Source organism: Anabrus simplex, chromosome 3 (genome assembly GCF_040414725.1).
Source record: "Anabrus simplex isolate iqAnaSimp1 chromosome 3, ASM4041472v1, whole genome shotgun sequence".
Lineage (NCBI taxonomy): Eukaryota > Metazoa > Arthropoda > Insecta > Orthoptera > Tettigoniidae > Anabrus > Anabrus simplex.
In genome coordinates, this window is record NC_090267.1 from 38814193 (window position 1) to 38829816 (window position 15624).

Below are 15624 nucleotides of genomic sequence, written 5' to 3' on the forward strand. Positions count from 1 at the left end.
ATAACAGCTGACTCACAATAATATGCCGCTGTGAGCTTGCATTCGGGAGATGGTGGGTTTGAATCCCGCCGTAGGCAGCGCGGAAGATGGTTTTCCGTGGTTTCCCATTTTCACACCAGGCAAATGCTGGGGCTGTACATTAATTAAGGCCATGGCCGTCTACCCCTTTCCCATCCTCGTGTCGCCGAAAACCTTCGATATATTAGTGCGACGTTAAACCACTAAAAAACAAATTTAAAATAGCAAGCCGCATGTCCCAACTATTTTCAGGTATGTTTGAACCTAATTTTTTTAAAAAACGATAGTAGCCTCCGTGGCTCAGGCGGCAGCGCGTCGGCCTCTCAGCGATGGGTTCCGTGGTTCAAATCCCGGTTACTCCATGTGAGATTTGTATTGGACAAAGCGGAGGCGGGACATTTTTTTCTCCGGGTACTCCGGTTTTCCCTGTCATCTTTCATTCCAGCAACACTCTCCAATATCATTTCATCTGTCCGTCATTAATCATCGCCCCAGAGGAGTGCGACAAGCTTTGGCAGCCGGCACAATTCCTATTCTCGCCGCTAGATGGGGCTTCATTCATTCCATCCCTGACCCGGTCATTGACTGGAAAACAGGTTGTAGGTTTTCATTTTCATTTAAAAAAATATAATTTCTTACTGCTGATAATCTGATTTCTGAAAACCGCTTTTAACAAAGAAATCTCGGATAACGCTCACTTCTGTATTCTCCACAGAAATAATTATCTCGGTTTACCAAAACTAGGTTGTCGTTTCAATCTGAATTTGAACATTAAATTTTTCATACTGACGCACAGAAAACATATGACTACATGCTGCCGCGCTTATCGATTTGAAAACAAATTTTAATTACATTCAGTGTTTCCAAGTAATTTATGATAAATTATGCCCGCTATTGACCAGAAACGAAAACGGAATCCTAATATGACGTTCCAAAAGAAGGAATTATTGAATTTGGTGGCAGAAAGCATTAACATCATAGAGAATAAGAAAACCAATTATAGCTTAATCATTATTTCATAAAAAGGGCAATATTTCTTAATTCTTCATTAAAAAATAATTCCCTCAAACGCCATGTACGATATAAGTTATAATCGAGAATTCATGTGTTGGGAATCCCATGTTATGTTCGATCATGGATAACTTCAATCAATCAATCAATCAATCAGTACTGATCTGCATTTAGGGCAGTCGCCCAGGTGGCAGATTCCCTATTTGTTGTTTTCCTAGCCTTTTCCTAAATGATTTCAAAGAAATTGGAAATTTATTGAACATCCCTCCTGGTAAGTTATTCCAATCCCTAACTCCCCTTCCTATAAATGAATATTTGCCCCAGTTTGTCCTCTTGAATTCCAACTTTATCTTCATATTGTGATCTTTCCTACTTTTATAAACGCCATTCAAACTTATTCGTCTACTAATGTCATTCCACGCCATCTCTCCGCTGACAGCCCGGAACATACCACTTAGTCGAGCAGCTCTTCTTCTTTCTCTCAATTCTTCCCAACCCAAACATTGCAACATTTTTGTAACGCTACTCTTTTGTCGGAAATCGCCCAGAACAAATCGAGCTGCTTTTCTTTGGATTTTTTCCAGTTCTTGAATCAGGTAATCCTGGTGAGGGTCCCATACACTGGAACCATACTCTAGTTGGGGTCTTACCAGAGACTTATATGCCCTCTCCTTTACATCCTTACTACAACCCCTAAACACCCTCATAACCATGTGCAGAGATCTGTACCCTTTATTTACAATCCCATTTATGTGATTACCCCAATGAAGATCTTTCCTTATGTTAACACCTAGATACTTACAATGATCCCCAAAAGGAACTTTCACCCCATCAACGCAGTAATTAAAACTGAGAGGACTTTTCCTACTTGTAAAACTCACAACCTGACTTTTAACCCCGTTTATCAACATACCATTGCCTGCTGTCCATCTCACAACATTTTCGAGGTCACGTTGCAGTTGCTCACAATCTTGTAACTTATTTATCACTCTATAGAGAATAACATCATCCGCAAAAAGCCTTACCTCCGATTCCACTCCTTTACTTATATCATTTATATATATAAGAAAACATAAAGGTCCGATAATACTGCCTTGAGGAATTCCCCTCTTAATTATTACAGGGTCAGATAAAGCTTCACCTACTCTAATTCTCTGAGATCTATTTTCTAGAAATATAGCAACCCATTCAGTCACTCTTTTGTCTAGTCCAATTTCACTCATTTTTGCCAGTAGTCTCCCATGATCCACCCTATCAAATGCTTTAGACAGGTCAATCGCGATACAGTCCATTTGACCTCCTGAATCCAAGATATCTGCTATATCTTGCTGGAATCCTACAAGTTGAGCTTCAGTGGAATAACCTTTCCTAAAACCGAATTGCCTTCTATCGAACCAGTTATTAATTTCACAAACATGTCTAATATAATCAGAAAGAATGCCTTCCCAAAGCTTACATACAATGCATGTCAAACTTACTGGCCTGTAATTTTCAGCTTTATGTCTATCACCCTTTCCTTTATACACAGGGGCAACTATAGCAACTCTCCATTCATCTGGTATAGCTCCTCCGACCAAACAATAATCAAATTAGTACTTCAGATATGGTACTATAACCCAACCCATTGTCTTTAGTATATCCCCAGAAATCTGATCAATTCCATCCTCTTTTCTAGTTTTTAACTTTTGTATCTTATTGTAAATGTCATTGTTATCATATGTAAATTTTATTTCTTCTTTGGCCTTAGTCTCCTCCTCTATCTCGACATTATCCTTGTAACCAACAATCTTTACATACTGCTGACTGAATACTTCTGCCTTTTGAAGATCCTCACATACACACTCCCCTTGTTCATTAATTATTCCTGGAATGTCCTTCTTGGAACCTGTTTCTGCCTTAAAATACCTATACATACCCTTCCATTTTTCACTAAAATTCGTATGACTGCCAATTATGCTTGCCATCATATTATCCTTAGCTGCCTTCTTTGCTTGATTCAATTTTCTAGTAAGTTCCTTCAATTTCTCCTTACTTCCACAGCCATTTCTAACTCTATTTCTTTCCAGTCTGCACCTCCTTCTTAGTCTCTTTACTTCTCTATTATAATAAGGTGGGTCTTTACGATTCCTTACCACCCTTAATGGTACAAACCTGTTTTCGCATTCCTCAACAATTTCTTTAAACCCATCCCAGAGTCTGTTTACATTTATATTTACCGTTTTCCACCGATCATAGCTACTTTTTAGAAACTGCCTCATGCCTGCTTTATCAGCCATGTGGTACTGCCTAACAGTCCTACTTTTAAGACCTTCCTTTCTATCACATTTATTTTTAACTACCACAAAAACAGCTTCGTGATCACTAATACCATCTATTACTTCAGTTTCCCTATAGAGCTCATCTGGTTTTATCAGCACGACATCCAGGATATTTTTCCCTCTGGTTGGTTCCATCACTTTCTGAATCTGAACCTAAAGCGTGTTTCAAAATTAGTGTCATCGTACTTCTCAAAGTATGTAGTGCACCTATGACGTTTTATTGCATAATATTCGTCATATTCCTCGTCGCTGTGATTTTCTCTTTCATTTAAATATTCCAGCCGTCTGTGTGCTGCCATCTTGAAAGGCTATTGTCGTAGATTTCTGGCTTTAACGGCCAACCTTTTTCTGGTAAAATTTTAAATCAAGATAATACCCGTTATCCTAGATAACGTTGTTGGTGAATACAAATGTAACTATTATCTCGATTTTCTCAGCTTTGAACTAATAAGATGAAAGCTTTTACTCGCGTTGGTGAATATGGCCCTTAATTATATTAGGATAATTTGACCTCCATATATAATAAAGATTTCATAAAATCCTAGAACTTTAGGGGGTCGTCCCAGTCTCAAAACGAACTGGTGCGTTCTCCAACACAAAGTCGAGTGAAATTTATAAATACGAATATACGTAACGTATTACTAAACCTTTTCCTCCGTGTATTTATGATACTTCAAAATGACGTCGAAAGTACACTGACTGACAGAGCAAATGCAACACCAAGAAGGAGTGGTCAGAACTTTATGCCAATTGCAGGGTAGACTGACGTCACTGAGGTATGCTCATGATGTGAAATGCGCCGCTGTGCTGCGCACGTAGCGAACGATAAATGGGACACGGCGTTGGCGAATGGCCCACTTCGTACCGTGATTTCTCAGCCGACAGTCATTGTAGAACGTCTTTTCGTGTGCCACAGGACACGTGTATAGCTAAGAATGCCAGGCCGCCGTCAACGGAGGCATTTCCAGCAGACAGACGACTTTACGAGGGGTATGGTGATCAGGCTGAGAAGGGCAGGTTGGTCGCTTCGTCAAATCGCAGCCGATACCCATAGGGATGTGTCCACGATGCAGCGCCTGTGGCGAAGATGGTTGGCGCAGGGACATGTGGCACGTGCGAGGGGTCCAGGCGCAGCCCGAGTGACGTCAGCACGCGAGGATCGGCGCATCCGCCGCCAAGCGGTGGCAGCCCCGCACGCCACGTCAACCGCCATTCTTCAGCATGTGCAAGACACCCTGGCTGTTCCAATATCGACCAGAACAATTTCCCTTTCCCGTCGATTGGTTGAAGGAGGCCTGCACTCCCGGCGTCCGCTCAGAAGACTACCATTGACTCCACAGCATAGACGTGCACGCCTGGCATGGTGCCGGTCTAGAGCGACTGGGATGAGGGAATGGCGGAACGTCGTGTTCTCCGATGAGTCACGCTTCTGTTCTGTCAGTGATAGTCACCGCAGACGAGTGTGGCGTCGGCGTGGAGAAAGGTCAAATCCGGCAGTAACTGTGGAGCGCCCTACCGCTAGACAACGCGGCATCATGGTTTGGGGCGCTATTGCGTATGATTCCACGTCACCTTGTAACGTTCTTTGTACTTGATAGCGTCTTTGCTTACTATCAACTTGCTAGAAATAGCGTTGTAATTGAGACTTGCTTTCAAAAGGGTGCCCTTGATCTGGACACTAGATAACAAAATATCAAAGTACTCAGAAACGGCAGTACACAACCGCGCAGAGTGCCGAGAAGCGTGCAACATGAGAATATAACAGTTCAATACATTGTGTCAACATTACCGTAAACAGTGCAGCTTAGAGCTCCATACATGTGCATAAATAAGTTAAAAGGCCGCTACCCAAGAGAATTGCCGTGGTAGGTACCAGTGAAAACAAAAGCATTAAGGGAAAGGAACTCGAGGAAGAGAATTTTGGAAAACAAGTTTGAAAATAACAATATATATTATACCAATCTCAAAGGGGTAACAAATTATATTTTACATCAGAACAAATAGAATGAACCAGCATATGTCATAATAAAAGCGTTAAGTTTGATTTTAAGATACGTAGGTGATACAAAATTTTAATTACATCGTCATAATCGAATCCCTAAGCACCAATCACTACAATCTTTGGACATATGTTCCGACACTTCAATTAGGGGAAAAAGAAAGGGAATGGGGGGGGGGGGAGACCCATAAATTCAGAAATCAGTTTCTTTGCATTATATTACACAATATGCTAGAAGGGAGGTACATCAATAAGGTTTCAGGCTCGTGCCAGTAGAATAGAAAGTTAGTAGTGTGATACACCTGCAAGATGAGCTCACAAATTGATACAGTGTTTACAATAAGACATTGTAATGCAACCTCATGGCAAACAATTCAAGAGATTCAGAATTGAAGTAAACCAATCTCGAATTTCAGGGAGTGATCCTATTGGTAGATTAAAAATAAAAATAAATAGGAATTCTAACAAGTGATCCCAGCAGGGATTAAAACACACACGCATGCGCAGAAGTGATAATAAAATAGAAGCTAACCAATGAACATACAAATTAAATTAGCAGACCACATCTTTTGAGCAAGCACCATTTTTACGCAAATTAAGCAGATAGATGGGGTAAGAAAAGAAATAAAGATAGGTACAAGATAAAGGATAGAATAAGGAAATAAGAAACGGAGGAATGGGATAGGATAAGGATCAAGCCGCCAAGTCCCCAGCGCTAACAGACGCGATGCAAGAGTTCATCTCAGAAAGCAGGAATGTTTATGGACTAGAATAGTAGATCAGCTGTCCAGTACACCATTTTACACCACATTTTAGGAATATAAATGTCCAAAAGGCAGAACATTTGCGCTGCTAGAATACTCAGATGTGTCCTGAAGGGACCAAAGTTCAATTTTTCGTTACTACGGCGAAGCCCAAGTATAGCAAGGTAGGGCACGTTAAATGATAGAAAGAAAGTGTGTCTGCTCACCCTTGACAGAAGTCCAGCACGAAGTTTACAAGTAAAATGGACACGGACCAGCCGTGTGGAGAGTTCCAGCTCCCACTGTCTTCAACAAGGTTATACCACAACTGACCTCCCAAATAAACGACACAAGGCCATATATATATGCCAGCGGGGTATATCGAGAACATACTATAGGTGTGACGTCAGAGTGGATGCGCCATAGAGGCGAGCAGTGACAGCAGTAGTACAAGCAGCGGGGAAGCCGACAGTTCGTAACAGCAGACGGAGAAAAGAGCACCAATTCGACGGGGAGATTATGATTTTTTTTTTTTTAAACGTAAGGTAAGCACTAATAGCTCGCAACATATACTCCCACCACACGGGAAAAATCCGAAGGATTGGTGCGATGAACGATGAAGAAGCACGTCGAGCAAGCGATGGTCGGTGGAGCCAGCACAGATGAGGACGGTGAAGATGCAGCGCGGATCCCATGATGAACAGACGAAAGCAGCAACAGAAGAATGCAGTAGAAACGTAGACACGCAGATCCGACGAAGTCCAGACGTGGCGCATCTCCGGGGCCGGGCAGGATGCAGGAGCAAAGGGGAAAAAAAAGAACGAAAGAATGAGTAACAAGAAAGAAGAAACAAGAAAAAGAGGAACAAGTGGGGGGGGGAAGGAGGAGGACAAAGGAAAATCCGGATCGTATCATAACAATAATACAATGATAAGTGGTCTGCAATCAAAATGTTTACAATAAAAGAACAAACTTGATCAATAAATATATATATATAAAGAAGGTAACACAGATAACGAATATAATGAGAGGAGGTCAGGCGTGAAAAGATTAGACAGTGGGAGCTGGAGGGAGGGAGAGCAGAAACCAGAAAAAAGGGAGAAAAAGGAGGACTGGACAGCAAACGATACCAAAGAAACAAGAAAAAAAAAGGTATAGCAGGCCCGATCGCTACCCAACTCCCACCCTAGAAAGAAAAAAAAAGGGAGGGGAGGGGGCATTAAGAATGGAACGGTTTTAACATAGAAAAATGAGCTTTTTTAATGTCCGTGGGGGTATGAAGAGATTGAAGCTGAGCAGTATTAGGGGATGGAAAGGAAAGAATACGAAAAGGGCCTAACCAACGTGGGGAAAGTTTAGCGGAAACATTTTGTGAAGCGGAACTAAGAGGATGGTTTTTCAGAAGAACTTGGTCAAACATCTTAAATTTAGGTTGAGAGACCCGAGTTCTACAAGCTTTCCTATGTACTTCCCTCGCCTGAAGGAGCTTGTCATATGCCTTTTGCAATTGGGAATGGCTGAGGCGATGAGGAGGGGTGTCCAAGAGGGAGGGCAAATCCCACGTAAGAGACAAAGGGGTGTTCAATTCACGGCCAAGAAAAAGTTTAGCAGGGGAAAAACCCGTAGAGGAATTGATGGTCGAATTTAAAGCAAGCACAAAAGATGGAAGTTCAGTATCCCATAGCTTCTGATTATTGGAGTGAAAAATGGATAGGAAGGTTTTCAAATTCCTATGGTACCGTTCAACAGTGTTGGCTTGAGGATGATATGGAGAAGTACAGATTTTTTTGATACCTAATGAAAAACAAAAATTATAAAATAATTTCGACGTGAAAATGGATGCATTGTCAGAAATAAGAAATTTAGGGAGGCCAGTAATTGGAAAAATATGGTTAGACAAAAGATTTATAACAATTTGAGAGGAAATATTTCGCAAAGGGCGAACAATGAGAAATTTGGAGAAACCATCTAATAAAGTAAAAATATAAGAATTTGATTTAGACGATTTGACAATAGGTCCGACAATGTCAACATAATATTTCTCACAGGTGTAGGTAGCGGGAGAGGCGGCAAAGGTGCCATAAGGAAGGTGATTCAATGGCTTATGGCGTTGACAAGAGGCACAAGAACGCACCCATGAAAAAATATCCTTGCGCATTTGGGGCCAATAGAATTGGGAGGCAAGGCGTGCATAAGTCTTAGCTCTCCCAAAATGTCCCCCTACAGGAGAGTCATGAAAGTATTGATAAACCATGGACCGTAAACTGGAAGGAAGAACAAGGCGAGGAGTGGCCTTGGGAGTAGGCTTAAAAATGAGAAGTTGCTGCTGATGACGAAACGGGCCAGAATAATTAGGGGAAACCAGGTCACGAGAAATTTGTTGGCAGTAAGGATCAAGCTGTTGATGTTGTAAACACGATTGAAAAGAAAGCGGAAAATTATTAACGAGGAAACAGAAAAAACAGAATTAACAGGAAGTGAATCGAGCTCAGAGGGTTGGAAATGAGGTTCTTCAAATAAACGAGATAAAGCATCGGCAACGGAGTTGTTATATCCAGAGACGAATTTAAGAGAGAACTTGAATCGTGAGAGGCGGAGTAACCAACGACCCGTACGACCAATTTTCGGGGCATTATGGAGGAGCCAAGAAAGAGCCTGATTGTCGGTACTAACAATGAATGGGCGGTGGTCAAGATAATCAGCGAAGTGTTCAATAGAGAGGATGAGGGCAAGAGCCTCTTTTTCGTAGGTAGAATATTTACGTTCGGCAGGGGATAATAGACGGCTAAAATATGCAATAGGGAGTGTGCAATCATTAATACTTTGTTGGAGAACGGCGCCTATAGCAATATCAGAAGCATCAGTGGACAATTCAAAGGTGACGTTAAAATCAGGAATCTGGAGAAGAGGTGCATGAGATAATTTAGTTTTTAAAAGATCAAAGGCAATTTGTTGTTGAGAAGACCAAAGGAATTTAACACCTTTACGTTTAAGAGCATTCAAAGGTTCAGAAATAGCAGAAAAATTTGGAATGTATTTGGCATAGAAACCGACCATTCCCAAAAAAGATCGTAAATGTTTTAAATTAGAGGGAGGCGGAATTCTAGTAATAGCAGAAACCCGTTCAGGGTCAACAGCAATACCATCAGAACTTAAAATATGACCCAGAAATTTAATAGAGGTTTGAGCGATCAAAACCTTAGACGGATTTACTGTTAAGCCGACGGTGCGGAGATGTGTAAGGACTTCGCGAACGTGGGACAGATGAGATTCAAAATCGGGAGAAAAAATCAAAATATCATCAATAAAAGGGAAAAGATATTTGTACTTAATATCAGAGAATAGGGAGTCGACGAAGCGTTGCATAATTTGGGAACCTAAATTCAAACCGAAAGGGACTTTTTTAAATTGGTAAAGGCCATTAGGGGTAATAAAAGCCGTATACCGGGAGCTAATGTCATCCAACGGGAGCTGGTTGTAGGCCGAATTAAGATCGAAAATCGAAAAAAATTTTGAACCGGAAAAATGTTGAAATGCAGAGTTTAATTTGGGCATAGGATACGCATCATAAACAATTTTCTCATTCAACTTACGAAAATCCACAATAAATCTCGCGGAGCCATCAGGCTTATCAACCACAAAGGCGGGAGAGGCGTAATCGGAAGATGATGGAATAATAGTACTATCATTCAACATTTTTTGTATTAGCTGATTTAAAACCTTCATCCGAGGAGGACTAAGGAAATATGGAGAGGAGCGAACAGGGGTGGTATCATTAAGATCAATATGGGCAAAAAAATCCCTGACAGTACCGAGCTTAGGGGTGATGACGTCCGAAAATTCAGTGAGCAAAGCTTGAACTTGATCGGAATGAATAGAATTAATTCTAGGAAGGGGAGAATAGAAACGAGAAGGGTAGTCGAGAGTATGAATTAAGGGAACAGATTTATCAGAAAAGGGAAAAGAAACTTTAGAATGCGCGGAATCAAGAAGAAGACCAGTATAAGCAAAAAAGTCATACCCCAAAATGATAGGGAGAGATAAAGATTCAGCGATAAGGAAGGTAAACGGCCAGGAAAAATACTGCATTTTAATATGCAAAGAAACCGTACCAATAATATTCAAAGGCTGATTAGAGACAGAAAGACAACGTGTAGAGGTAGGAAGATAATGTAAATGGGGATCTAATTCGGTTAACAATTTATAGAATTGATAGCTGATAAGAGAAACAGCGGCACCTGAATCGAGAAGGGCGACAGAAGGAGAGTTATTGGCAGTAACTAAGATATGACAAGTAGGAGGTAAAAATGAAGCCAAATTTGAAGTGGATTGGGAAGATGCCGTTAATACAGGAGGCAGATTTTCCCCATCAAAGCGTCTACTGCCTAGCGACGCGGGTGGAATGCGTTTCCCGAAAATGGAGTAGTACACTGACGCGCAAGGTGGCCGGGCAGTTTGCACCGATAACAAATGATAGGAGGGCGGACAGCGTGAAGGGAAGGTGCGGGTAAAGCAGAATATGAAGAAGTGGAAGGAATAATCGGAGGAGGAACAGATGAATAGAACGAACGATCTCCTAAAGAATTTATAGTGTGCTGATGGGCTAAATTATAAAGTTGCAGAAGAGAAACAGGAGGAGCTAAAACGTTAAATAGCATGCGAAATGAGGGAGCCGCGTAAAACTGTATAATGGAAATTAATTCCTGGGTATTATGTGATATATTCAAAACATCGGTATAAGTTATGATAGAGTCAAGATAATCATGAGCAGGTTCATTAGGTAACTGATGTCGTCTAATAAATTCATTACTCAATTTATAACGTACTTCCAGGGGTAGAAAATAATTATGAACAGCGTGCCTCAATTCGTACCAGTTAGAGAAGTTGGACATATTATCAAGCCAAAATGTGGAGAAAAAACCCGTGGTTTTCGTGGAGAGAAGACCAATCAGTTGAGGAAAGGAAGCTACTTTAATATTTAAAAATTTACGGGCTGAAAATAACCAAATTGTAAGACTACGAGGATCTGTTGCCGATAACTGGGGGACTTGAAGTAAAGATTGTTTAATAATCTGAACATTGAGAGAACTATCCACCGAAGTGGTAGGAAGAACAGGGGAGGGAGGGTATGGAGGAGGGGGAGGGGCCATAGGGTATCGGAAGGGAGGTGGTTTACTCTCGTCAGATGTTACATCAGGCGCATGATCAGTAGAAGACGGAGAGACTGAGGAAGGAGAAGAAAACGAAATTAAATTGGGAACAGAAGGATTTGGGAGTGACAAATTTTGAGGAATTGGTGAAGACAGTAGAGAAAGGTCATCCCCTAAAGGGAAATTATCTGAAAAACAAGCCATGATATACAGAATAATCAAAGAAAAGGACTAAAGTAAAGGGTAACTCTGCTACCATATGTAACGTTCTTTGTACTTGATAGCGTCTTTGCTTACTATCAACTTGCTAGAAATAGCGTTGTAATTGAGACTTGCTTTCAAAAGGGTGCCCTTGATCGGGACACTAGATAACAAAATATCAAAGTACTCAGAAACGGCAGTACACAACCGCGCAGAGTGCCGAGAAGCGTGCAACATGAGAATATAACAGTTCAATACATTGTGTCAACATTACCGTAAACAGTGCAGCTTAGAGCTCCATACATGTGCATAAATAAGTTAAAAGGCCGCTACCCAAGAGAATTGCCGTGGTAGGTACCAGTGAAAACAAAAGCATTAAGGGAAAGGAACTCGAGGAAGAGAATTTTGGAAAACAAGTTTGAAAATAACAATATATATTATACCAATCTCAAAGGGGTAACAAATTATATTTTACATCAGAACAAATAGAATGAACCAGCATATGTCATAATAAAAGCGTTAAGTTTGATTTTAAGATACGTAGGTGATACAAAATTTTAATTACATCGTCATAATCGAATCCCTAAGCACCAATCACTACAATCTTTGGACATATGTTCCGACACTTCAATTAGGGGAAAAAGAAAGGGAATGGGGGGGGGAGACCCATAAATTCAGAAATCAGTTTCTTTGCATTATATTACACAATATGCTAGAAGGGAGGTACATCAATAAGGTTTCAGGCTCGTGCCAGTAGAATAGAAAGTTAGTAGTGTGATACACCTGCAAGATGAGCTCACAAATTGATACAGTGTTTACAATAAGACATTGTAATGCAACCTCATGGCAAACAATTCAAGAGATTCAGAATTGAAGTAAACCAATCTCGAATTTCAGGGAGTGATCCTATTGGTAGATTAAAAATAAAAATAAATAGGAATTCTAACAAGTGATCCCAGCAGGGATTAAAACACACACGCATGCGCAGAAGTGATAATAAAATAGAAGCTAACCAATGAACATACAAATTAAATTAGCAGACCACATCTTTTGAGCAAGCACCATTTTTACGCAAATTAAGCAGATAGATGGGGTAAGAAAAGAAATAAAGATAGGTACAAGATAAAGGATAGAATAAGGAAATAAGAAACGGAGGAATGGGATAGGATAAGGATCAAGCCGCCAAGTCCCCAGCGCTAACAGACGCGATGCAAGAGTTCATCTCAGAAAGCAGGAATGTTTATGGACTAGAATAGTAGATCAGCTGTCCAGTACACCATTTTACACCACATTTTAGGAATATAAATGTCCAAAAGGCAGAACATTTGCGCTGCTAGAATACTCAGATGTGTCCTGAAGGGACCAAAGTTCAATTTTCGTTACTACGGCGAAGCCCAAGTATAGCAAGGTAGCGCACGTTAAATGATAGAAAGAAAGTGTGTCTGCTCACCCTTGACAGAAGTCCAGCACGAAGTTTACAAGTAAAATGGACACGGTCCAGCCGTGTGGAGAGTTCCAGCTCCCACTGTCTACAACAAGGTTATACCACAACTGACCTCCCAAATAAACGACACAAGGCCATATATATATGCCAGCGGGGTATATCGAGAACATACTATAGGTGTGACGTCAGAGTGGATGCGCCATAGAGGCGAGCAGTGACAGCAGTAGTACAAGCAGCGGGGAAGCCGACAGTTCGTAACAGCAGACGGAGAAAAGAGCACCAATTCGACGGGGAGATTATGATTTTTTTTTTAACGTAAGGTAAGCACTAATAGCTCGCAACAACCTCTAGTGCGTATTCAAGGCACGTTAAATGCCCACCGCTACGTGCAGCATGTGCTGCGGCCGGTGGCACTCCCGTACCTTCAGGGGCTGCCCAATGCTCTGTTTCAGCAGGATAATGCCCGCCCACACACTGCTCGCATCTCCCAACAGGCTCTACGAGGTGTGCAGATGCTTCCGTGGCCAGCGTACTCTCCGGATCTCTCACCAATCGAACACGTGTTGGATCTCATTGGACGCCGTTTGCAAACTCTGCCCCAGCCTCGTACGGACGACCAACTGTGGCAAATGGTTGGCAGAGAATGGAGAACCATCCCTCAGGACACCATCCGCACTCTTATTGACTCTGTACCTCGACGTGTTTCTGCGTGCATCGCCGCTCGCGGTGGTCCTACATCCTACTGAGTCGATGCCGTGCGCATTGTGTAACCTGCATATCGGTTTGAAACAAACATCAATTATTCGTCCGTGCCGTCTCTGTTTTTTCCCCAACTTTCATCCCTTTCGAACCACTCCTCCTTGGTGTTGCATTTGCTCTGTTAGTCAGTGTATATACTCATGATCTAAACTTGGATATTATTTTATTTGCAATACAGTGAGATGAATTAGCCTAAACTGTGGTATTCGTACTGGAGTAGAGTACACATGTCAAATGTATTTCAATTTGCTCTGTAATTGGTCTAATCTTCCTCATATTTCTTTCCAGTCATTCCAGTCGAAGCTGTCGTTTAGCTCGAAGGAAATCGTTGCGCTGAGTTGTTCGTGGTGCAAGACGGCGTACCACAACAAGGAGTCGTGCTTCAATCTCCAGAAGATTGGCGAGGAGTGTAATCTCGGTAAGTGTGATTTATCTTGGTCTCTATCACATAGCGCAGAAGAACGGGTGGCTTACTGCACAGGCTGATTTATACGCCCCTTATCTATATAATCACTTAGAGGAAGAACTTAGTGTCCTCAATGCATAAGGAGAGTAAGTAATCCAATCCAGACAGATCGTCCTCCTCATGATGCTCGGGGAAAAACATCAGTTATAAATTTTGTGAATAAAGTTTAGAGAAAAAATCCTTACTCCATACCATGACACAGTGACACTTTAAAAATATATGCCAAACCCCACGGCACTTAACGCCCTTGAAAGGGCCTTGGCCTGCCCAGCGACCGCTGTTCAGCCCGAAGGCCTGCAGGTTACGACGGGTCGTGTGGTCAGCACGATGCATCCTATCGGCCGTTATTCTGGGCTTTCGAGACTGGGGCCGCCATCTCACCGTCAGATAGCTCCTCAGTTCTAATCACGTAGGCTGAGTGGACGTCGAATCAGCCCTCAGGTCGAGAGAAAATCTCTGACCTGACCGGGAATCGAACCCGGGGCCTGCGGGCGAGAGGCAGGCACGCTACCCCTACACCACGGGCCGGGCTTAAAAATATATGCAGTATATTAAACAAGCAGAGCGTACCTCTCGATGACGGGCCGATAGTTGGCGATCTCACGGCCTTCTACTTGTACTAGGGATGGCTGAAAAATAATGAATAATAAATAGTATTATCCTCCTCCCCCTCCTCACCGTTCATTGCAACTACCTTCTAGGAGCAAAAGGTTTAACCTCTTCTCATTTATAACCGCTCACATTTTTTTTTCAAACCTTCAAATAAAAGCTCGCATGTACAGGATTTGAACTGGAGCTAGTTCAACAAATAGTTCAGTTACCGGTACCAGTACAATTAAGTGAAAACTACGTGATGGGCTTTTCATTTTTTTAAAGTTCATTCATTACTTGATTACGCCAGACCAAGAAAACAAATACTACTACCCTGTTTCATGTTTAGAAAATGTATAGTGTCTTCAAATTTAGATTTGTTTATTCATTAAGATAATGAAGGTAGCATTCATTCGTTGTTCAATAATAATAAGAAGAAGAAGAAGAAGGAGAAGAAGAAGAAGAAGAAGAATTGTTAAGGAAATGTCATGGATCACAGAGGTGTAAGAAGCTGCCGAGGTGAATGGGCGAACAAGGAATTAACTAGAGCATAAGTTAACACAACGAAATTCGAAATTTTATTTCTTTCCTTTCTTTAAATTTAAAATTTGATAAGTAGAAGATCTGAATGAACGATAACAACTTAGTGTATAATGAACTCGTCAGCTCCAACAACAATGACTTAAAGTCCAAAACATCAGGTACAAAACTTGAGAGAATTTTCAACATGATAATATACAGTGGGATGAGCATAATAGCTCTGAACAGGTACACTATTTTATAACAGCATGTTTGTTCCACTAATTTACACAGTCTAGGAGTCTGAGCTCCAATAGTTAATGTAGTCCAGCCTCTCAGAGGCATAAGTTTCTTACAGCGCACAATCTTCAAATAAGGTATTTACAGTCACGCAGCCCTGGTTTG

The 15624-nt window shown here is 41.4% G+C and overlaps 1 protein-coding gene across 1 annotated transcript in view; it reads left to right on the forward strand.

Moving 5' to 3' along the window:
* The window catches only part of rdgA (retinal degeneration A), a 570411-nt gene that overhangs the window by 383050 nt on the left and 171737 nt on the right, over nucleotides 1-15624 (forward strand). Inside the window, exon 4 of the mRNA XM_068226570.1 lies at nucleotides 13932-14061. Coding sequence (XP_068082671.1) covers nucleotides 13932-14061 — 130 coding nt within the window. The remainder of the gene's footprint in view (nucleotides 1-13931; nucleotides 14062-15624) is intronic.